At 36.1% G+C, this 25645-nt stretch overlaps 1 protein-coding gene across 5 annotated transcripts in view; it reads left to right on the top strand.

The window, feature by feature from the left end:
• LOC116171606 (afadin-like) overlaps nucleotides 1-25645 on the top strand; it is a 61069-nt gene that overhangs the window by 17125 nt on the left and 18299 nt on the right. Inside the window, exon 2 of one of the 5 annotated variants that reach the window (XM_031488548.1) lies at nucleotides 14455-14539. The exons of the other annotated variants lie outside the window; for them this stretch is intronic. Coding sequence (XP_031344408.1) covers nucleotides 14518-14539 — 22 coding nt within the window. The 5' untranslated portion in view covers nucleotides 14455-14517. The remainder of the gene's footprint in view (nucleotides 1-14454; nucleotides 14540-25645) is intronic. 5 annotated transcript variants of the gene reach the window in all.

Raw genomic sequence — 25645 nt, 5'->3', positions numbered from 1 at the left:
TAAATTTGGTTTAAATTTGTTTAGCCGTTTAGCCGGAAATGAGTGACAGACAGACAGGCCGTCAGACTGACCAACAGACCGATCGACATCATCGAGTTTTTGTTTGTTTCGGATTCCTGGTGCTTCAGAACGTGTATTTCCGCCAACCTTTTGTTGTTTTATGAATTGCTACTAATAACTAGAAATGTTAAAATTTATTTTTAAATTTGCGGGTATACCAAAACATCTAAAACAATTAATTAATTGACAATAACAAAAGAATTTATTTCAAAACTTAAACGCAATAACTAATCAAGAAATACCTGAAATAAAGGGGGCACATTCTCGTTACATTGACCCCACACACAAAAAAATCTTAGAGTTACTTACAATTTAGCACTGATACAAACTGAGACGAATGAAGAAATTAAACAATTAAAAACAATGCTAAAATGGAAAAACAGACACTAAAACAACAAATTCTGATGAAATAAACCAATTCTGTGCTTATTCGTAATAAAATCCACCAGATTTAAATTACTTTGAAAACATTTGCACATACATCCTCAGTGGTTAGCTAGATATTTTGAGCGGAAACTGCATTTTAAAAATTAAACATTTAACCGGAAGTACAGAACTTCCGGCCGTTATAGACGAGGGAAATAAGGAAAAGTGTTGTACATATTTGCAAACAGTAGTTCGCATCGAAATGCGGTTTTTCGGGAGTGTTCAGAAAAATACGAAGAAAAATGTTGATATTGGTTTTCTTGAAAATTGCGTAAGGGGTGCAAACAATGTGTTTATTATTTTAAAATTATAAACATATGAAAAGCTGGAGAAATCGCTTGAGGATTTGCGTAGTCGCCGAATCCATATCTGCCCTTTAAATTGCGCGGGGAGGCTCAGGGGGCGGTGTGGAGTGAATAATTAATCATGCCGAGAAATTTCTTGGAAATCGTTACTCGGCGGTTTTTGTGTTCTCAATTGACATGTTCTACTCAAAAGTCGCCCCCCTCCCCTCCGCGAATTTGTGGGGGTAGATCTGGACTGTGCGGCCACGAAAACCGTTGACTAACGATTTTCGATCAATGCCTCAGCACCATTAATTTTTTACCCCACTGTACCCCCTTATTGCCATCCCTGAGCATCCCCGGGATTTTCATGTTATATGTTTATAATCTTGCAAATAATTTTTATAAAAATGCCTCAACCAGTATTGTACAACGTTTTTCTTCGTATTTTTCTGAACACTATGCCAAAAACCGCATTTGGATACGAACTGCACTCCGCACATGTGCACATCTGATTGTTAGTGTTTGCGATATGTTTGTGTGTTTGCGATATGTTTGTCTACTAGAAACGTCTCGCGTAAAAATTTCAAAATTTACATGTCTAGAAGACAGTTGACATTGCGTAGTCTGCGCATGCGCATATTTGACTTATACTATATTTTAAAGTAGTTAGAGCGCGTTCGGCTGAAGTCAAGTGATGTACTCGGCCTACCTATTACTTACGGTAAACGTCCCCAAAAAAATGTTGTTATGAAGGAAACATAATTAGAAATACGGTATGAGTGGTATTTTATACCTCAGCACAATGCAAACGTCTTACATGATTTTTAAAAAGGTATATACAGTAGTCAACTTGACTAGTCTCCCTACTTTTCGACCCTGTTTCAAACCTTTGCACACTAAATGTTGACGACACACCGCGACTAAATATTCACAGTTAAGCGGTAAATCCTAAACGAATGTATTTCTTTTTAATCAAAACGTATGCGAGACGTATGTAAAAGCCGGGAAACTAAATAATTTGGCGTTTTACGTGAAGTCGGTGTAGTGGATTTGGTTTTTCGATGTTGGCGCCAGAGATCCCCAGCCGCTATCTTGATTTCGATCCGATCAGTGTGTCAACAAGACGTGTGCAGGCCTTGATAAATATCGCTGGTTTTGGTGTTCTTTCTGAAAGACACCATGCCTTTTGTGAAGAAAAGTGCTCAGCAGAAGAAGGAAAAGATTGTCCTAGCTCAGCTATATACTAGACCTAGTGGAAAAGTCATCAGATTGAAACGCGTGCTGCATAGCGTGCCGCCGCGTCAGAGCAGACGCCGCTTCGGCGGTAAATATCTTCCTTATTTCATCATGAACATGTACTTTTCCGTGCAAATTTAGATTCGTCACAAAATTTCGCTTCTAATGAGACCCATCTCATTTAAGTCTTGATACAAAAACCTTCTCTAGCTCAGAAAAACTGAGTCTGTCCATAAGAGCCCATGTTAAAATACCCTGTCTTTACTGTCAAATATCTCAGAAACGGCACATAGGAACACTTTTTTCTTTTGACCATTGGAAAGTGCGTCTCTCAGAGAATAAGTGACCAAATTTTCACCAACTTCTTGTTACTTTTACCTAGGCGCTCTAACTACTTTAAAGAAATATCTCTGTAAGGTGTGATGTATATTATTATGTAAGTATTTAACATTAGGAAGGGTAGTTAACTTTATAAACAAAAGGGCGAATGTTGGCACACAAGTACAAAATGTGCACAACTCTTATGCAGATAAAGCGCATATTTTAACACCCCTAACACTCGCTCTTTGTGGGTAGATCTTCCGACACTCCCTTCTCTATATATTCGCACTGCCATTAGATATGCCTAGTCTAGATGTTTCAATGTTCTTCCATACGTCCCAATCGCCCTTTGTAAGTACGTCCTTGTGCCCCCCCCCCCCGCCCCTCATCATTTTCACCGCTTTTAGTTGGCACGTGTATGCAAAATCTGAGATGAATTGGTTGTCGCATGTTATGAGCGTGTCACTTACAAAAACAGCATCTCACGTGAAATATGATGCTGTTTGCCCCATGTTCCAGGTATAGGCTACCTACTGCAAAAAATCAGGGATGCTCTAAAAAACGAAGCGGAGAATGCAATCCTTCGAATGAAAATAAATTGATCCTTTGAGAATTAACATTCTATACTTTTTGTTACAATCAAATTATGAATCTTCATCGTTACGAGGTTGCGCCATAGAAATTGCAGAGAATTAGTCGCTTATTTAAATAAAGTCATTCCCCCATAAAATTACAAGTTTTTTGCATGTTTACCTCATACGTATTGCGTTGAACGATATTCGGTTTCGGGCACGCAAGTGGTGTGACTTTACCTTTTATATTCAGGAACTTCATTCATAAACGTATACTGTAATGAACTTTTACTACTTAGTATGAATTTCTTAGGCGATACAATTATTTTTTTTTATTATACGTAGGTATTCACAAGTAAGCGCATATTTCTATTTTTCGAATTTAAAATGAAAGTGTGCTGGACAGCTTTTCGGTCTTTCTTAATTCCATGTCGTATCAAAAAAAAATCACCAAATTTAAATATTAATATTTGATATTTCATAAAGTTCAATATTTGAATTGTGAAGCATGTTGCACATTTTCATTCAAGTTAAGGTAACGTAACATCAAGGCGACATCATGGCACGTAGCCACGTACAGTCGGAAGTGTAAATGGCTGTGGAATCGGTATTCTTTGGTAATTGTTATATACTTAGAACGTGCAACTTGCAGAATGATGTAGAAAATTGACAACGGTCAATCAAGACTTACTATTCTTATATTTCAAGTAGAGGATTTTATGTTCTGTGCGCAACCATTAGGGGGTCTTACATTTAAATCGAGATGAAAAGAAAAATGCCATCTAATGCACCTGTTGCGCGCTCATTTTCCAAGACCCTTCCCAAGTTTCTGCGTTGTGTCTATTTGTAGACGAAAAAACTCGTTTTCCTTTGGCATTTCGTTAAATCACTTCGGAACAACGTTAATTAACCATTTTAATAAAACAGTGCGCTTATTTCTAACGATAGAAAATACCTAGCCAATCGATCGTTCGTAATAGAGCGCACCTATAGATGGTGTTCCAGCCAAGTTTTCCGAATGAAACTTTTCCAGCGTGGTACTTCACGAAACCGTTATTAGTTTGAGTACGTACTTCATTTCGGTCGCTCACTCAGAAGTAGAGGCGTTTAGTAGTGGCACTCGAATTCCGTTTTACCGCTTTGTTTACTTTATCTTAAGTTTTCTCATCTTATGCTCTGCTGTTTCCCATTTTAACGTATATACTTGTGCTACTTTTTTTGCGCATAAATTTGAAGTGTGTTTCCGCGCGCAATTTACCCAATTTGCAGATAAAGATGATGGGCTTTAGGTCGTTTAAAAGTCCTCGCATGCGAAACGCCAAGTACGAAGTGCTTCTAGGTAGGTATGTAGTGTACGTAAAAAATGCAGTTTTCTGGGTGGGACGGAAATTTTTGGGGAGTAAATAAAATTATTACGCTGTTTCGAAATTTACTACGGGAATTAAATGGAACGTCGATACTAAGTGGCTCTAAAAGTAATTAGTTAGCAAAGCGCTTTCTAATTTATTGTTAAGGGATTACTCAGAGACACTTTATGAGAAAATGAGAACTTCGAAAGCAACATTGTTGAGCCTCGCACTGGGGAAAAACTCGCTGAACTATTTAGGATAATTAGTTAGGTATTGAATTTTCGAATTACAAAATTAAGACTTTTTACCTTCGATGTTCATTGCTCTGCATTAACGAATTGTGATGCCCGTTCACGAGACTTCTACCTACACTATAGTTTCACTTAATATTGCCCACTTGCCAATTTATGCATTGGTGTTTCAAGCATATTTTTAATTTAATTTTATGTTTTGTTGCCAGTTTTGGCGCTCGCTTTTAGAAAATAATGTCTGTTAAATATATGGCACCATATCATGATATGGGACCACCTTCACTTTTTAGATTACATATCAAAGTAGGCTATTTCAACTGTAAATTATACAGGAATATAATAGAAGAAGAACGTCCAAGCGTGTTTCGCCCACAACACTCATCTTCAATGTTTACAAATGTTACAATGCAGTTCCTTTGTTATGTATTTTTGTTCACTATTCAGAGACGTAATTTTAATTTCTTAAACAAACTCGTACGCAATACCTACTGCGAACGACGTAAATTAAAAATGAATAACTCTTCGATTTTTTCCATTCATTGCGACTACATATTAACATTTGTGGACAGTTTACGTTTTCATACCGCGCTATATTTGGCATTAATCATTAATGTAAATTACTGTGAAAGCATATGCGGGAGTGGTGCGATATAGAAATTTGACCTCATATATTATCGCAGACGCCGCTTTGCCTTTTTCAACTTTTTACAAACAAAAGCACAAAACAGGCCAATTTTTCCTTGCAATTAATTCACATGTACAAATGAACTTTTGGAGAAAAAATGGAAGGTCAAACAATTCCACGCTGCTATGTTTATTTACTCTGAAAATCAATAGTTTTTGATATGCTTAATATGCGGCTGTCTACAAATACGGCGTCTTTATCTCGGGTTTTATTATATGAAAAAATTATATAAAGACTATTATATACCTTTTCTGTATTTGTTTAGGTACCAATTTACGTGACAGCAAAAGACAGGTTAGGAACCACGGTGTAAAATTTACACCGCGTTACGTTCACATTTTGCTGTGTTTTTATCGTAACACAACGAACTTGAGGTGACGCTTGATTTTCCGTCGTCTGTCTGTTTGTTCCATCGAGATCTTCAGAAAGTAAAAAAAAAGTTGACATTGTGCAGTCTGATTTTTACTATTTGCGATGTGTTTGCCTTTGCTAACGACATTTGTAGTTTTCGATTTTTACGGCATGTGATACGTGCCTCTTTACTAGAAGCATCTATGGTTAAAATTTCAAAGAAATATCTTCATAACGAAGGAACAAGATAAGGGAGTTGACACTGCGCAGAATCCGCATAGGCTGCGCATGCGCACATGTTGCCTTTAACAGAAGCATATATCTGCAATGGAAATTTTAAACAGATATCTTCATAAATAGGAAAGTTGGCATTGCGCAGTCTGCGCATGCGCACATCTGATTTTTGCTATATGCGATTAGTTTACCTTTACTAGAAGATTCTGTGGGTAATATCTCAACAAAATATATTAATAAATAAGAAAGTTGATATGGCGCAGCCTGCGCATTAATCGTCAAGGTTTTTCTTGGCTCCGGGATGTGCAGGCACTAGTCTATTTTGAGTTAGATTACTTGTGAGATCGATAATTGAAGAAAATAATTTCGATATGGGTTTCGGAGGTGCTATAATTTTACCGTTAAATAGCGCTACCAGTATAAAAACTTATTATTTACTTTGTGATTTGTTTCAAAATAAAGACGTACCCTCAATTGAAATTAAATCAAATCAATTATTTAACGCAGCCAAAATTACTCGTGAGATCGATAATTTTAAACTTCGCTACTAAAATACTGACCTGCATTACCAAAAATGCGCTTTAATCATGCATATGCTGATTTACAACTTGTTTATTTCCAATTATTGTGAGCTTGCACTTTGCACTACGTAGAACTCTTAGAATATTGTAAAATTTTGCAACCAATAGCAGTCACGTTGGATATTCTTCAAGGTCAAAAAATACCTTTTCTGTGTACTTATTGCCGTCTGTCTGTTCTTTACACATCAAACTTTTGCAACTAAAAACACAAAATCTAAAATTAACGGAACCCATTCTAAATGAATGCATTAATGCACTATCTCGCCGATTTTCATCTCTATTAACCTTAGAGAGTAAATCTGAAGATGCTATTGTTGCAACTTTTACCATATCAAAATTTATGTTGCGTTGGTATAATGCTATAAAAGCAACAGCTACGAAAGATTTGGAGGCCATTACAATTGATTATAAAGGCTGCGCAAGATCTTCAAGATTCGGATGAAGAATCTACACAAATTCTTACCAAGCGGTAGCTACTGATCCCGACCCTGAGGATCTATTTTTCAATTTTGGTTAATAATAAGGAAGTTGCAACGCTGGCAAGTGCGCAACGTGTAACAAATATTGAATTAGAACTATGGCGACCATTCAAAGGTTTAATTAAGTACTCCTCAAATCGAAAATGGTGCTAACTCTCTGGGAGTGGGGCCGTTATTGAGTGACGATTGTTTAAACATGTCGGAAAATTTAATGATTTTGGACAATTTGCTACACAAAATTCTTTGGATTTTCTGGTAGTCGGTGACAAAACAAATGACGGAAACGAAATGCCATACTTTTCCGGTGGGCCTTATAGCCCGCCATACTCATTTGAAAGTGTCGATTGTTTGTATTTTTTTGGGGGGATTTGCTACAAGCTTATTTTTTTATGAGCATCAAGTCCTCAATCAGTCATTCACGAAAATCAACCTGCCATACCGCAGCGACGGGCCCGCATAGCCACCATACCGGCACAAAGATGTCATTTTTGTTAATAATTTTGGGCGATTTGCTACAGTATGGCATTTGGATTTTCCGAAAGTTCATGCTCCACATTGATCCATGATATATGTGCCATACTCGTCATGAAGGCTAAAGATGGCGCCATACTCGAAAATCTGTTTTCTTAAAACATCTTTGTGCTATAACTGGGACAAGCAAGAAACCTTGAAAACTACCTTCTCGCGAGCTTCAGAAAAATGATTTTATTATTAAAAATTGGTAACACAATCCATTCAAAAGAATAATTGTTCTAAATTGATTAACTTATCCCGACAAGAGTATAATATCGTACTCGCGCTTAACAATTACTTGTCATCGGTATCGGATTCCTCAACATCGTCATGGGTCTCTTCTGTTTCGTTCCCATTGCCCTCGACACTACTCAAATCGATTTGATTTTCATTCTCTTGGTCAATGCGATCCAGAATGATATATCCGACAGTAGAGGGCATGTCGTTGCCGTCGAACCAATTAAATTCATAATTATCTGTGTGCGTTAACTTCCATCCGTAATATTCAGGACTATAATAATATATAAAATTATGTTGATGGGTATTTCAGATGCACAGTGCCAACTTTCTTAATTATGAAAGCATCTAAATGAATTTTGATACCTATATGCATTTAGAGGTGCAAAATTTGGTCTTGAACATGCTATAGCCATACCCAGGAGCTCGTTTGCTATATTTATTTAAACGTTTATTATTATTATTATTATTATTATTATTATTATTAGTGTTATTTTAATTTGTATAATGTTCATTTCATCGTTTCTTAATTCGAAATAAATACAACTGCCCTGAAAATTTTATCAAAATTGATCAAAGTCACTGGGTATTCAGATACTTATGGCGGGTAGTATAAACTTGACGGCAGCTACTACCTACTACCACAGATTTAAAAGTATATTTAAATCTGTGCTACTACCTGCGATCCATTGAATGCAATGCAGAACACAACGACCCCGACCGGGACCTCTTCAACTTGACTAAGAAGTGCGAGTGGGACGGAGAATATTAAGCGACATAACATCTCGTGATAAAACAAGATTGGCCTGGGATTCATGTTTGAAACTTGATATTTACTTTTATTACACCTCAAACTGTCACGAAACATTGGTGCCATACTGTAGCAAATCGCCCAAATTTTCGGAAAATTCTTACATTTTTGAAAAAATATTATACATAATTGGCCCATGCCACAGGTATGGCGTATCGAAATTTCTATTTCTGACTATAAAAATAACTGGTGGAAAAATGTATAGGGTGTAGCAAATCCCTCAAATGATTAACAAAAATGACATCTTTGTGCCGGTATGGCGGCTATGCGGGCCCGTCGCTGCGGTATGGCAGGTTGATTTTCGTGAATGACTGATTGAGGACTTGATGCTCATAAAAAATGAGCTTGTAGCAAATCACCCAAAAAAAATCAAACAATCGCCACGAGAAGGCCCACCGGAAAAGTATGGCATTTCGTTTCCGTCATTTGCTTTGTCACCGACTACCAGAAAATCCAAAGAATTTTGTGTAGCAAATTGTCCAAAATCATTAAATTTTCCGACATGTTTAAACAATCGTCACGCAATAACGACCATTTTCGTTTCGAGGAGTACTTAATTAAACCTTTGAATGGTCGCCATACTTGTAGCAAATCACACCACAAAAAGTGTCAGCATCTCCCGGTCTACCAGAACGGACATTACCAGCATAAAAGACTATAAAACTATAACTAATTTATTTAAAAAATTTAATGCAAGTTTGCCATCAAGTGCCGCAGTTGAGAGGTTATTTTCATTTGCGTCCTACATTAATTCACCTCGGCGCCATGCATTGAGCGACAAAAACTTTGAGAATCTGGTGTTATTAAAGGCAAATACCAACTTTGATGCCCATTTGTCGTAATATGACCTGTAATGATTTTAATGATTTTTACCTTTTACCATAATTACTGTCTACAGTGTCTATACTGAATTTATTTTTTTTGTTATGATGGAAAAAATCGTCTTTTATTTATTTTTTGTAAGCATAAAATTTTATTTTTTATAACGCACGTAACTTGTTAAGTAATTATTTGTTTGTTTGTTTGGTGGGACGAAATCTAGAAATGCGAAGGAGTTAAGAACTTTAGTTCGTTCTTTAAAGGAGTTCGGTTTCTTTTCATAAAGCATTTCAATTCCTTTTGCAAAGGAATTCTATTCCTTTGTCAAGGATTTCAATTTCTTTTAATTCCAAATCCCAATTCCTTTTCCTAACGGATTTCAATTCATTTTTAAAAAGGAATTCAATTCAATTTCAAAGGGCTTTGAGTTTAAGGCTTCGTAACTTTAAGCCTTTTTTAAAGGGCTTTGGAATTTTAAGCCCTTTTCGTGCTAAGAGGAATTTGAGCTTTCCATTCACCATTCCTCTTACACGGGCTTGAGGGCTTTGGAATGAAGCCCATTGCAAAAGGGCTTTGCACAGCAATAACAAATGGCAAAATTCGTCAGTTAATCCTTGATAGCTAAAATGAATTCGGTCGCGGCCTTCAAAGCAAATCACTTAAAGTGACAACTTATGTCAAAAACTCCTAAAAAATATTTATCAGACAATGCGGTGACTACAATCCCAAAAACTTAGAGGGAAAATTATTCCGTTTTTATAAAATTTTTACAAACAAATAAGACGCATTCAAGAGCAATGAATATCTACTGGCGAATGCGTAATTCTTGCGCAATAACCGGTGAATAATACAAAAGCACATATAAATACTATGTTGCGACTTGGGACTGGAAGGAACTTCGCAATTTCCCTCTCATTAAAATTTTAAATCAAACTATGGTCATATATGTGATTTATTATTTAAAATATGGATGGGTAGCGTAAGGAGTAATAATGATGTTGACGGTTGATATACATGGTGTTACAAATTCGATGCATTATGAACGAATGTTACAAATTAATTCTTCTCGTCCTTCCTCTGGTTACTCCTGGTAACCTATATCTTAATTAAATTGGGAGCTCTTTATTAGATTTCAAAACGGCTCTTATTTTCTTTTAAGCTGCAATAGAATAGATATTAGTAAATGGGGGTTTGAGCCGAAACAATCCTGTAAAGTAAATGGTTAAACGACATTCATTCGCAACACAAATATTCAACTTTATTTATAATTGAACAAATGCACTTTATAATGAATCACCGTCAGGTGCTAAAAGAAAATTAATTGTACTTTTTTAAACACCCTATATAGTAAAAATGAAGAAGATTTGCAGGTGCAGATCTAAATTCTACGACACAATAAGTTTATAATTAATCAAACGTATTAAGACGCTAATTCAAATATACGACGAGGCAAACGACAACAAATGGTAAAACGACGGAAAGCGGTAAAACTACAACGCCATGACACAATTTTATTGTTCATCCGAATGGAAATTATTAGTCGTTCTACACGGACTGCCTATAGACTTTTCGCCGATTATCTCGTGGATGTAAAATTGAAATTGATCCTCTGCACGGACCGGTGACAGAATCCGCGCTGATGTTCCGGCGTAGAAGTTTTCAAGTTTCTTGTTTTTTTTTCTTGGAAATGCTGCGAAAGTCTTCGTCCGCAGCGTGAAAGTGACTTGATATAGTCGATGGCTTACTCTTAGCTTAATTAATTAATTTTTTTTATTTTGACCCAATCAGCGTTTTATCTTACTATACTGAATTATACAAATATCTACTCCGTGCTTTTTTCATTTCGGTTGCGGTAGACACATTTAAATGACTCTTCTCGCTGTTATTTTACATACTATGACCGGCTTCATTTACCTCATTCAGAATGAATACACACACTTACTGCAGTAATTTATTATCGTACCTTCGATATCTTATGTACACATTTAATTAGACCAGTTTATGGATTAACTGGCTGCATCTCAGTTACCATTGAGAATTGAGCACATGTTTTTAGAAACTTTTCTGCTTAAAATGAACAAATCTATAACATTAACGTATGTACCATTCGGCATTCCTCATGACACCCTGCATAATGCAAGAAAAATCAAGACCTTACCAATATCTCAATTTTTTTCGTTTAAAATTTTAAATGATTTACGCTCACGGTTAAGTAAGTAGAGCGTCTTGAAAATTATTTGAAACATCGTGGCTGAATGCCATACACTTTACCTATAGACCATTCGCACCTTAGTATGCAGTATGGGGCTTATGGAGAAACAGTACATGCTTGCCAAACTTATTTATAGGATCGATTACTGCACCGTAAAACGGTAGTTTAGACACTATTTATTACTTTTTAACCTAACCTCAGAAGTCAAAAAGGTAAATTAATAACAAGTTGTAATTATTTGTCAAATGTGGCCGAGAACAGCTTGTATTTATTAAGTCCCCAAAAATTTACAAATGTACAGTATACATATTAGTCACTGGAATCGAATTGAAATTCATCGGAAGATGACTGCGACACTTAGAATTATAAATTCTTCAACATCATCTTGAAGATAATCTGCTGCCCACATGCCATCTTCGATAGTTTTCACGTGATTGACATAATGTTGCCAATTTTGAACCGTAACTTGTGAATAATCCATTTTTATTAATTCTTCCATGTCCTTTATTTTAAATGTTTTGTTATTCATTTTGATATGATGTTTAACTTGAGCCCACACCATTTCAATGGGATTTAATTCACAATGGTATGGAGGTAAACGGAGAATCTCGTAACCTTTTTCTTGTGCAATAACATCAGCTTATTTTTGTCGTAGTGATGCCGAACATGCGCAACAGAAGCCAGTAGGTCTCGTTTTAATGGATTTTCTTCAATCGGTACATTTTTCTCACGAAGCCAATCTATAATGTGTTATTTTCTCCATGACATTGTTGGTATCTTCTCCAACTTTCTACTGTGGTACGAGGCATTGTCAATAACAATGACTGAATTCGGTGGCACATTTGGTAGAAGCTGTTCAAAAACTTTTCATAAGTGTCTGCATCCATTTCGTTGTGTGCATCAGCAGTGTTCTTTTTGCAGAGAAAAGTCAGTTCCGCGCCCGGAATAAAACCATTATCACCACCAGCATGTACTAACGCAAAGCGAGGCCCTAGACCAGTGGGTGATTTTAAACCTGTACTGAGTCCTTTGATCAATGCCTGACGATTGCTTTCAACGGTGGTGTCATGCCACGCCCTACTCACCGAATGACCAATGTTAACCCATGACTCATCCGTATACACAATATTTTTACCTAAAATATAAATATTATGTAATTTGCAATTAAATATAATAAAAAGATTAAGCCCCTTCTTCTCTCAACTTCCTGATGCGACGTAGGTATTTATGTCTCCATCGTATAATATCATCCCGTTCAATAAGGATACTCTTGCGGCCAACCTTCTTAAATTCAAAACCCATATCTTCCAAGAGATTGAATAATCAAGTCTTTAAAGCACGCGCAACGAGTTTAAGGGCACGACGCAAAGCGGAGTGCCTTTAACGTTGCAAGTGCTTTAAAGACCAATTATACACGCGTATCTTATAGTATTTTTTATTATACCTGCAGTATAATTTAAAAATAGGTAATACAATGAAGTCATATTGACGTTATACTCGAATACATGTCTAATTAAGTGGGCTGGGTGTTCGTATTTCACGATTGCCATGGAAATGTCACTTGACGTTTGCTTATAAAAATCATCGTCTTTGTGAATTAAACGATTTCCGTTGAAAAAGATAATACACCGTCCATTAAATCGATTGTTGTAAAATCTAAACAAACGTTGGTAGGTGTAAAATCCAACTCCAGTAAAGCCTATTATAAAGAATATGAAAAGTTGTTTCCATGGATGAATAGGAAGTTACTTACGAATACAGTCTTAAATGAATCGATAATGCTGGCATACATGAAGGAAATGTCAAAGGTATTTAAATCTTCTATATTTTGGTGCATTCATTCAAAACTTCCAAGCAATGTTGCGATTAAAAAGTGGAACAGATTTGGAAGCATACTCTAAATTACGTGCGTTTGTGAAAGCTTCAACCAAAGGATGGGTACAAAAGCCAAAGAAATGTTCTGCATTTACAGAAAGCGACCTAAGATGATTTTTTATTTCATCCAGATGACAGTTTCAAAAGTCATGAAGTATCGTTACTTAGCAACTTTAAAGCACGTGTGTTTTAAAGGCCTTTTTTCGCACGCATTTGAGTGTTTAAAACGGAGATTGTGATTCGGGTATAATAAAAAATGTGTTAAATACGAAAGACAAAAACGAACCACACACGTAATGACAATACAAGAAGATTTGACGTTATATTTTGTTTTAAAGCTTAAATTCAATCATATGTAAGTTTGGCATCATTGCGGTAAGGAATAAGGATAGCGTTATTGAAGAATGACGCAAATTAGTAAAGGAGGGATATAGTCCATAAGACCCCATACTGCATACTAAGGTGCGAATGCTCTATAGAAAGTCTGCATTTGACTAATAATCTACGCTCTGTAGAGTCTCTCTTTTGTCACAAAGTTATTCTTAAACGCTTTAGTGAAACAGGATAATTTCTTGACGTACTGTGAGAACGTCCATCTATAAGCACTAGTAACGGTTTTAGTGTTTGCAAGCTTAAAGATACAAGAAAGTATAGTATAGTGCAGGTTTTATCGCATCAGTGACGGACGGTAGTAAATATACAGCCACTGTTATTAAACGTACACTGCGATCTGCGAAAAATCATTGTGTCTGTAAATTGTTCTTTCACACGTTATGTATGCAAATTATACACCGTGCAATTTTTTGTAAGTTATTTCATATAATCGTATGTGAAGTCTGTTAAATAAAAAAAAATATGCATGTGGGTCAAGTGTAATAGGGTTTGTATCTTAACTGTCTATTGTTGATCTATGAAATTTTTTTGGGGGAGAGCGCCGCTTTTTTACAGCAGATGCGTAAGCGTTCAACGACGGAATCATTAATATTATGGATTTTGCAAATATCTATTTATATTTGACCTACAGCCCGATCACATGTAAATTAATAGTATAGTGTGCCAACTTTGCGTAGTTGAATAGGGCGTTGCTGTAAGAAATTTATACTGTGTCTTGATTTACTTTTACTAAGACGACGATAACATCCAAAATCATTTCAGATCGTTGAAAACTTCAAAATCGGGATATAGTGATTACGTTTGCCCCTCGTTTAGCGTTCCAAAATGTACTACAATCGAATGGCGCGTGAGTTAAAAGTTGTGCAATTGAGTTTGACTTTTTGGCAATTCTCACGTTTTTCGCTTTTCTAACACTTTTAACATAAACGATCATAAAGTCGACATTTTCTTATGGCTTTATTGTCGTGGCATTTCGTTCACGTTTGCAGTTAACAGTTTTGTGTGGTATAATAATAAAATAATTGAATAATAATAGTTTTTCCATTATACGCTTTGCTACGAAAAGCTCATTGGGGATTTGAGCGAAACAATTTTGTATGTCAAACTATCATACTACGAGTTGCAATATTAGATTACAGAAGTTAGGTCAAACTAATGCAGTAACTGTAACACGATTAGACTTTAGTTTATTATAGTAAACACTATGAAGTTGGGATTATACCATAAATGTCCGATTAAATAATTGTTTTGTATGAGCAGCTCTTCGTTTGAGTAGATATGCAGTTAAACCGACATTTATGAGAAGTTGAACAACACTTACTGCAGCGAATTCACTCCATTTGACGTTTAAATAGTAGACCAGCACAAAAGTGTGACATAAAATGAACTAGAATTTACACCCCTTACATCGCCCCCTACTAAACCAACTTCTAAAAAATTTACAAAAATATGATCACCTCACTTTCAACTCTTATTTCATCCCATGTCATTCTTTAATCAGTTTTGACACGAATTTTGACCCCATCAGAAATGCATGAAAACGTGCAAGCAGTGATTTTGATGCCAAGTGCAAGCTTGGAGGGCGGCGGGGTCTTATTTCAAATAGCATATCCTTTACTGATATTTTCATGAAGTTATCCCATAAGGAACCCACTCAGAGGAATGGTTCCAGTTTATAAGGCTACAAAATAATAAGGGGGTAACTGAAATCCTGATAAGTTGAAGAACGAAGATTAATCATTTTTTATTAAATCAAAGGGGTGGAAGTCAAAACTAAAGATAGTTCAATAGATCACAAGATTTTGTTATTTCAAAGCAAAGTTTTGTTTTTAAATGTTTTTAATATACGGGGAAAATATGCAAGGTATCGAAACAAGATTTATAAGAAATAGTTTTGGGGGTTTCTTCAATGTCTACTGGGCAGTAATAATTTTAATTATACTGGGTTGGTCATAAAGATGTGACCGAGGATGTGGCACACCAAAGTTGCATTTGTTTATGGAACACCCTGTACATTATTCGATATTTAAATTCCTCTCTCAGTTTTAAGGAAGGTTTGTAAGAAGCATACTGTACCTAAATTCAATCGTTTCCAGGTTATCGAGCTTTGAAAGTAAACGGTATTTATCCCCTTTACGCCCTTGACACATAAACATTTAAAGGTCTCCCGGCATGCATTAAAAATCTACGTTATATAATGCAAGAAGAATCAAGCCCTTAGAGAAATTCTTTGAAATATTGCATTTTTCCTTTGTAGGTACCTTCCCCCAACATTTTCGAGATATTCACAACTAAGTTTTCACATCTCCGGTAGATGTGTCTCGTCTAGACGTTCTTTCTGCCCTTTGTTAATTTTGTGTAAATTTTTCAAATACGATTTTCCGCCAGTCGGCTGATGTTTTGAGGTTTTTGTTTTGCCAGTTAAAATTGAAGAAGAAGTGATACAAGAATTAGTTTGCAATTGTTGTACTGAGTCAGTTACAAGTCATAGGAGAGGAGTTGTTGTTTCAATTTTAAAGTGTGTATCCGAGCTGCCATTTTAACAATGTCAATTGTCAAACCAGTGCTGGTGATTTAAGAAAAAAAAAAGAAAGTTTGTGTACACGGTTGTGCTTCTATGTTAAAATAATTGTGTGAACAGTGTGTCTTCGTCGTTTATCGCATCTGTACAGGCGGTTTCAGATTAAAAATTATTAACGCTATAAGTGATTTTTACTAAAATCACTCGTGCCGCGAAATTATGAAATAAAAATTACATTTATAATTATAATTAATAATTTTCTTAATTTGTCCGATTTCCCACAACAAAAAATTACAAGTGGGTACATGAATGGACGCAAAATTTTACAATCTACAAAAAATGTATGTACAACTTTGCTGTAAAATAATTAGGGGAGAAAATATTTTAATATAAAAAAATTATCATTGAAACCCCGGTGCGTAAACCGTTTCTACACGCTGTATAAGAAAGTTGGCACTGATCATGCGCAAAACCAAATTTTGAAACTTGTGTATGTATCGAATTTCATTTAAATACTTTCATAGATATAAAGTTTGCAATTCCGTTCATAAATGGTCGCGATGTGAAAAGGGTACTGTGAATGTTAAATCGATTACACTCAACTCTTGGAATTTCGTATTGTATGGCTACAGCTATGCTCATATTGAGTTTCATGCAATTCGGTTCATAACTAACATAGATGCCGCCAAAGGACATTCCCTATTTTTTGACCTACATTGCTAATTCACGAACTCCTATTTACAAATTTGTGTTATTGTGTTGTTGTTTGTTTGTGTTACTGCGTATACTGTCCATATACATTAACTGTTTTGACGCGCCAATGTTACATTTTGTAATTTAACGGCACTAAAAAGTTTATTATTATTATTATTATTATTATTATTAAATTGGATCAAGAATCCACCTGCAAAATTCCATCGTAATCAGTTCATTCGTCATCGAGATATCTTGCTAACGAACGGACGAACAGACACAACAAAATTATAAACTCGCTAAGAGCTCGTGAATAAAGGAGAAAGGATAAGAAATAAAATTTCAATGACAAAAACTTCAAGTAACAAAAAAACATATTAATATATAATAAATACGTCTACAATAGTAATTTTAATTATTACAAATCATATTAGATAAGACACGTAATAAATCCAGTACATTTTACAGTCAGTGGTTTTATAAAAATACCCCGATTTGTTTGCGTCCCTTCAAAAGACTGGTTTCTTTGTGAATAACTGTAACAATAATTTTGTTTAATTTTTCCCCTATATTCGACCCTCCGGTTGGGAACCACTGGTGTAAACACTTTCATTGGAATAATTAATCAAACGTTTACTTATTTCTTTAATTTTGATATAGGTATACTGTCACACGAAATACATTTTGGGAACATGCTTCTCTTAACTTGATGTACCAACAGGGTCGTGCGAAACTAATTTTAGCGCCCCTCCGAATATAAAATTATGAGGAAAGAGGAAAGAATAATAATTTTTGTTTTTCCATAATAAATAGTGTCCTTCGAGATCAATTGCAACGTCCGACACGTCGACGGTTCGAATCGGCGACGTTTTTGAATTTTCGAGATTCGTACGTACAAGGACACATCGCTCGGCTTCGGCGGCTGCGCCGCCTCGCCTCGCGGTATTATTGTATGGGCATGTTTATATAATTCGAGGTACATCTTTCACTGACGTCTTTGACGCTCCCGATGGAGGCGGCGACCCCTAACTAGGCGCCGGGGCCTGGGTCCTCTTGCCCCCCCTCCCCCCTTCGTACGGCCCTGTGTACAAACATAAGTTGTGCGACTTCAATCAGACAGATATCGATACAGGTTATAAAAGCGAATGGAATAAATGAGAACTAAATTAAATTTAAACGACCAACGTTATGATATTCTCTATTCTATCTTCTATTATAAACGTAACATTTAAAAATTAATGCGATTTTCTATAAAAGATAGAGGATAAAATTCAAGCCAAGGTAGTATTTTGAATTAAAGTTTTATGCCTGTACTGTTTTTTTTTTTACTTTAAACGCATAGTGGGTGGATTATTTAGAAACTGTTCGAAAGAAATATACTCGAAGTAAATATTTGTGCGCCATCTATGAAAATGCCCCCTTATGTAATCCGTGCGGAATTTGTATTGATTGAAAAACTTTTGATGTACCTACATATCAACTTTCCGTAACGACCGCGTTTCACTTAAATGGAAAAACAATGAAATCTAACTCTAGAATGTTCGACTAGTTCTCCTGAAAAAAAAAACAGATTCGCTTTGTGAGTAAACATAAAACACATTAGTGGAATACATTTAAGCTCGGTTTCAATTTCACCAACCATCTAGTTCCATCCATTTCAGCTTCCGCTGTGTATTAAAATGGAAATTTTAATTTCCCATTTGCGCCTATCTAAAATGAATCCTTATTCCCCAGAATCATTTTCTTGGTACATCATAGAAAACTGTAGGGAACTTTTTCGTTACGAATTTAATGGAATTAGCCAGGAATTTCGCCTAACGGATACTGTGAAATGTTTGGGGTATTATGCGAATAAAAAAAAATAGATTTTATAGAAGTACCGAACGTTGAACGGCCATTTGGGGCTTCCGCCTACCATACACTTTTTTATTGGGTACTCGCGACCTTTCTTTTTATTAAGACTTTTTAGGACTGCCATAAAGAAAGTTATCAACTTTTATGTGCCGTAGGTGACGACTGACGAACTTCGTTTACAGTTTAACAATTTCAATTCAAAAGGAACTTATCTCCACAGCTTTATTTGTTAAGTTAAATTCATTGTTTACAGATATTTGTACGGGAAAAATTGTTTGTACTGACGTTTCACATCGATATCGCTTTTGTTTCCGTTCATTGTAGGGTGGCGTCTACACAAATCTTAAGAAGTATTTTAAATCATGACGAGGAATGCGAGTTTAATACTGGCACACACAGTTAATATTGTGCCATCCAAGTGAAGTAGTTGCGGTGCGGGTGGTGTTTGTGCCGTTACATATTGCAGCATCTTATCTGTAACTGGACAATTTTTAAAGGTAAACTTTCGACAGTATCAGTTATAATTGTCGGTAGTTCAACGTCTTTATATCTCGCTAACGGCTAGAGATTGTTTGCATTCTTTACATGTTTTGTTAATTTAAGTCACAATGAATTATTTTTATCTTAAGCTTATGCACACGTAAGACCATAAAGTTTCGTTTTAATTAATTTCTTCTGCACACCTTTCTATACTATTATCGCAATAAAATGCCTAGGCAGACGATAAAGTTTATATTTAAAAAAAAACTAATTTATTTACTCAAATGTTGTCATGACTATATCTTTTTGGGCATTTACACAGAAATGGCAGACGGGTGTATTCGCTTATTATAAGCAAAAACTTTTGCGTGTACCAATAAACCAAATGGAAAACGGTAGTGTCATGAACTATATTCGCTGATACACATTAAGGGTTCCAGAAATTAATATATTGTGAGGGAACGAGATAGTAGAAACAGTCGGAACGATGATTGTTATAGAGCGGCACATGTGTTAAGTACAAATTTATGGATTATATCGTTATTCATCGTTATTTTCGTATTAACCATCATCTTCATCCAGATTTATTACAAAAGGTGCTATGGCGACATTTTCGTTTAGGCATGATCCGCACAATTATCAGAAACATTTTTTGGTACATCTTGGAATATGGATTTGCACAGTTCTAATGCATCTGTAATTTTGAATGTTGTTTAGTTTTGCATCTTTATTTTAAATATACCCTCATATCAAGTCAATAAGGTTGAACTCTCAATGAGCTACTTACTTGATACTCGAAGCCACTAGAAATCTAACTCCACCAGAAATCCACAGTTTTGCTTTAGTAAAGTATTAAACAACCCCTACTTCGTTGAAAAGTTCCTGATTTGTCATTTTGCACTAGACTATTTCTAAAAACCCCCATTTAGATATATTTTCGAAATACGAACTACGCATTCAGGTTACGACGAATAGGTAACAGTCTTACTATGCTGCAACGCATAAGTACTGGAGAATAATTGTTTAGTATCCTGTAAACTTGTATGGATCATGCTTTTAGTTAATTGTGCAAGCTTTGTAATTATACGCATTGAATGTCGTGTTAATATCACGTTTGTCGTATCGATTTTCTGTTTTTCCAAATTACGTCTGTCTAATCCTTCAGATAACTTAATCAAAATGTATGGAAATATTTATTTTGTTCTATTACGTTTTTCCCGATAGGAAACTTGTAATATAGCGTATGCTAGTGACGCATTGCGGCCTATCGGAGCATTGAATGGCGATGGTGTGTATAACTTTCCCACGTTGTAGTGAGTAAGTAGGTAAACATAAATTTTTTGTTGTGCAGGGTTAGTGTACGTATCTCGTCGAAGTATTGTGTATTGCGTACAAAATTCGATCTAGTTGGAAGGACCATCCATTATCGACAAATTGAAGTTGACTATTATGACCTATTTTGTGCTATTTTTTACTAAAATATCTTTGAAAACATTTTAGATGTTCATAAACCCCCAACTTGGTGCAAATGTATTTTTTATTTTAAAGAAGATCTAGTACTATGTAGATAATTTTTGATCGTTCAAAACCGATATACTTGGGAGCTATCTAGTGGAAATAATTTATTTTATTTTATTTATTTTATTTTATCCCTCTCTTGTTTTGGGCCCTCAACAGGCATGCGCCCAATTACAGAGTGACCCGCACAATGCTATTTAGAGGTGCCTCTGCAGAAGGTCTTAAGTTGGTCTATACTACTCCGGTATTTACCTTACGAATTAGGAAAACTGCAGGAAAACCTAATTCGGAGTAGCCGGTAGAATGCTCGGAACTGGTCTAAGGTAATTTCCATCTCCGCCACAGATGAAAAATTCACCTCAACCCAGGTTCGAACACCCGACCTTCGGATTTATAACCCAATGCTCTACCACTGAGCCATAAATCCGATAAGCTCATGCATTTTACATTTAAAACAATCAGAGAGGATGGTTTTTGATGCATCCATTTTAAAGGCGCCCAAGTTTTGAAGATGCTCATAAATTCGACTCTTTTGTACTTACTTTTACTAAAAAGTTGGTGCGCACATGCGTCAACCTAATTTTTAAACACATGAGCATGTTTTTGAAATAACCTCGATGTACTTGTGTTTAACTGCAGTTAAAATATCGTAATATCTTGAAATGAGAAGGTTGTAATACGCTTGCGCAGAAACTGATACATTTGTATTTCCAAAAATTCACGTATTCCCATCAAAATAAAGGCCGACGCGCACATACGCGCGACGCGGTGTAGCGCTTTTTCGCTGATATTGATTTAATACGCCTCGCCGCGCTCCACTCAAATGGGCGTTTGCTTATATGTATTAATCAATGTGAGTGAAAAAGACGCTTCACCGCGCCGCGCGTGAGTGTGCGTTGGCCTTGAAGCGTTTTGACTCCTAATATCGGTATAAACATAACGATTTGACACCTTTTGACTCAAACCCAAGCGGTCATTGATAATGCATGCAATTTACTTCTTGGGCATAAAGTTAAACAGTTTCCAAAAGTTTTTCGAACGACGATATTGACGCATCTTCGTCAAAATATACCTGGAAATATATGGAATTTCAATTCTTGGACATCAAGTTAAATCGTTTCCATGTTCTTCGAACGAAATTAGCTCATAGATAACAATTTTTGACACCCGTCATGATCAACAAGATGGTCTCAAAGTGCTTCCACGTTTCTCGAACGTAATCAGTGCGCATAAATGACGAGGCTGGCACATTTTGGTCAAAACGCATGTGGTCCATTGAAAAGCATGAAATCCACTTCTTGGTACGTTAATCTGAATGTTCACCAGTTTTTCGAACGAAATCAGTGTGTAAAAACCAACTTTTGCAATTGGATATTACACTCATCATAATTCAATCAAAAGCAAAGTTTTGATCGACAACGAATTGTCCGTACAAACAGAAATTCTCAAAACTAATCGTTAACGTTAATTCAAGAAAACTACTTTACAATGTACAAATAAGTAAATTTCTATACAAGAATAATCTTAAGGATGTGAAACGTAATCCAAAGTCAAGGATACTATATAATATAAGGATTGCTCGATCCCTATACTTGTAATGTTGCCCAAGTTTAAGTCATATGTGACGTCACCAACGGACCTGGCTGGTTGTGGACGTATTTGCATGGACGCCAGGACGCCGATGTGCAATATTAGACTGTAACAACAGCCGTGTTTGCACAAAAATCACTAACCCGGAAGTCATTTACCATAACTTCCCTAAAACCGATGGATTAATACGCAAGGAATGGATATGGTGCTGCAAGCGAAATTAATGGACAAGTGTTTCTAATTTAAATGCCTGCCTACAACACCCATTTGAACGTATTTTATGGTAATCCTAAAGGTCGATTCTCATTAGAGCAGCACCGAGCGGCGCGGCGCAGAGCAGCGCGGCGCGTCGCTAGCAGCAAATTGTAGAGGGGTATTCCCACTTAAGCACCATTTGGAAGCGTGACGAAGCAGCGTTTCTGTTTGTGTTCAGTTTAAGGGAGAATGTATTCTTACACGCTCGAAGAAGAGCCATCATCGTTATCATCACCAGATGATTTCATAATATTTATAGCGGCACTATGCCATGTACACGACGAAAAAAGAAGAAAAAGAAAGCGGACGAGTACAATTAATTTTTCTATTCTTTGTCCGTCCATAGCGAATCCACTAACACACGCAAGCTCAACACAGAAGACAAATAAATGCTTTTCACAAGCCGCAGCACCACGCTGATCTGTTTCGCTCCTCGATTCCCACTTGTCCGTCTACACGCAAGCGGCGCGTTTCAAAGCAGCGCCGCGTATTCCAATGCTTCCCGACGCGTTTAAAATTTGCTGCGCGGCACCGCGCCGCTCTGCACCGCTCTGCCTAGGTGAAAACGGATCTACTAATTTACATGCGAATAATTGAGAGCAGCTTTTCACCGTGCCGTGCTGCTCGATGCTGCTATAATGGGAATCGGCCTTAATCAAAGCATGCGCTGGTACTGGGTCCGCGAGTGACGTCACTACACGCGGCGAAAAAATTCAGTGATCGAGCAATCCTTATATTATATAGTATCCTTGATCCAAAGTAATATCTATTATCGTAGTAGGTCTCGTTCAAAAACTATTTTACAAAGCAGAAAAAAATGACTGAATATCTTGGTATAACAAAACTAATCAGAAAGATTAATATGAATGAATCTTACAGAAAGTAAGTGTCGAAAGATGCGTTCTTCATAATGCCACAAAGTAATGTAGATAAATTCAGAAGTATAAAGGCAATTCACAGTAGAAATAATCTCCAAAAGGTATTGCAGTCACCAATCAGAAACAGTAATTTAGGTGTAAATAATTGGTATGTAGGTCACTGGAGCAAATCACGCCATGCCGCCAATCTTAAAATGGCGGGTACCTAAGGACACGATGTCATTCAAATTCTGCGTAATATCAAAGGCGTCGTTGTAGGGTATCGTATCGTATGGGTGGCCCTCCCTAGGTACAGACGTTTTCAGGTCGCATCAACAGCCGTCTGTGTGACTTAACTAGAGTCGTGGTATGACTGCCGGGACCGCCAGCTTTACATGCCCTTCGAAGCATGGTAGTCAGGAGATGTTCTGTACCACTAAAAACTAGCAAGTTGTGGGATTCGAACTCACAAGTGAGGTTAGAGTCCCAGTCTTAAACCGCTGGAGCGTGGAGGTTTTTATAACCTGTCTAGAAAGATGGAACTGTTTACACTGATGCACAGAAAAAATATTCTAGTATATGTTCCGACGAATCCGTGATAAGGGTGCCAATAGCTTATATTTATTCAATTTATCATAGCAATTCGTTCTTTTTTTTAGTGTTCCAAGCAGTTCGATGTTTCGGGGTTGATTTCTAAAGATTCCATATTTACGAATAATGGATTAATATGCTTATTACCTACATCTTTATTATTTATAAAACTATAGGTAAAATTTGTATTGGTACATTTGAGTTCCAAAATGGAAGCTGATTTATAATCTGTGATATTATTAATAACTCATCTGCTTGCGGTTGGTGTCTTTGGGTTTAAATAAATCAAATTAATTTTTCACTTATAATTGCACAAGAGGTTTGTATTTTACCGAGTAAATTTGGGTTGTTTAGGTAATGAAAATCTGTTGCCTAGCAATTAGACGAGAAAAACTGTCAACTAATAAAAATGCGACACCGCAGGTGGAGCATTTTTAGGTTGACAGTTTTTCGAGTTCAATTGCTAAAAGGAAACAGATTTGAATTGGCACAACCCAAATTTACTCGGTTTAAATACAAACCTCGAGTGTAATTCGGCAGGACAATTTAACGAACAAGAAATTCACCAAACTAATCAATTATTGACAGACGTCAAACTAGTCATATGGGAAAGGATAATGCGATAATTGGTTCGAAAATGAATAAGTGAAAAAACCACTAGTGCATTTGTCGCTGGAAAAGTTGCAGGTAACTTTTGCCGCTGTCAAAGTGACAATTTCACTGCGGCTTATGCGATTTTTTATACATGAGTTGAATTGTCCAAATTAAATTTAAATCAACTGTTCTGCATATCTGACGCGACTGAACGTTTCAATTTTATATGAGTTGACTGACAGGCGTCGACCTAGTTGCAATGGAGATGCAGCTAACTAAACTAGAAATGAACGAGTAAGGAAGTGCAGGACTTGTAAATTCAACTGACGTTGAGTTTAGTTAGGTAATGTCTATTTCAATTCACATTGGAGAGTGGTATTGTCTTATGTAGATGTGGTTTAAGTTTAACTAGCCTTTTATCCGCGATTGTCACGTACTAAATTAGACTGGAATAGAATTCTGCCATTGAAGGGTTTTATAGCATAACATTTGTCTCGTCGACAACTTTGGTGAAATAAATACTATTTTCACGCAATTTTACTCCTCTGAAAGAAGTACTAATGTAGTTACGTATGAAAACTGACTAATTGTTGTTTTTTTGTATATCTTTTTGTTCATTTTTTATTTTTAATTGAGGCGGTGTTACTTATACTCAACACTTAACAAACTCAATCAGAGGTTCCTCGGCATCTACCGCGTTTCACCAAGCTGGCCAGAATATTTTTATAATTTTGGCCATTAAAGAATTTGTGTAAACTTAAGTTTAGTTGACAGGGATGTAAATCTCCAAAGGAAATCACCACCATCACTGTAGGTGTCTAAAAGGTTTTGACGTGGAGAACTACAATTGCAACTTGTATGGTTTTTCAATTGAGCTGTCTTTAGCTTCACGCAGCGTAATCTATTTGTAGTATGTACCGAGTGTAATAATATTTTTTGCATATGGCACAACGGTCATTGGCACAAAATTGTTTTTTGTTTGCAACTTTGACTGTAACCT

This window comes from Photinus pyralis, unplaced genomic scaffold (assembly GCF_008802855.1).
Source record: "Photinus pyralis isolate 1611_PpyrPB1 unplaced genomic scaffold, Ppyr1.3 Ppyr1.4_LG5, whole genome shotgun sequence".
Lineage (NCBI taxonomy): Eukaryota > Metazoa > Arthropoda > Insecta > Coleoptera > Lampyridae > Photinus > Photinus pyralis.
The sequence above is the reverse complement of the archived record's forward strand: the minus strand, read 5'-3'. Positions and strand labels throughout refer to the sequence as shown.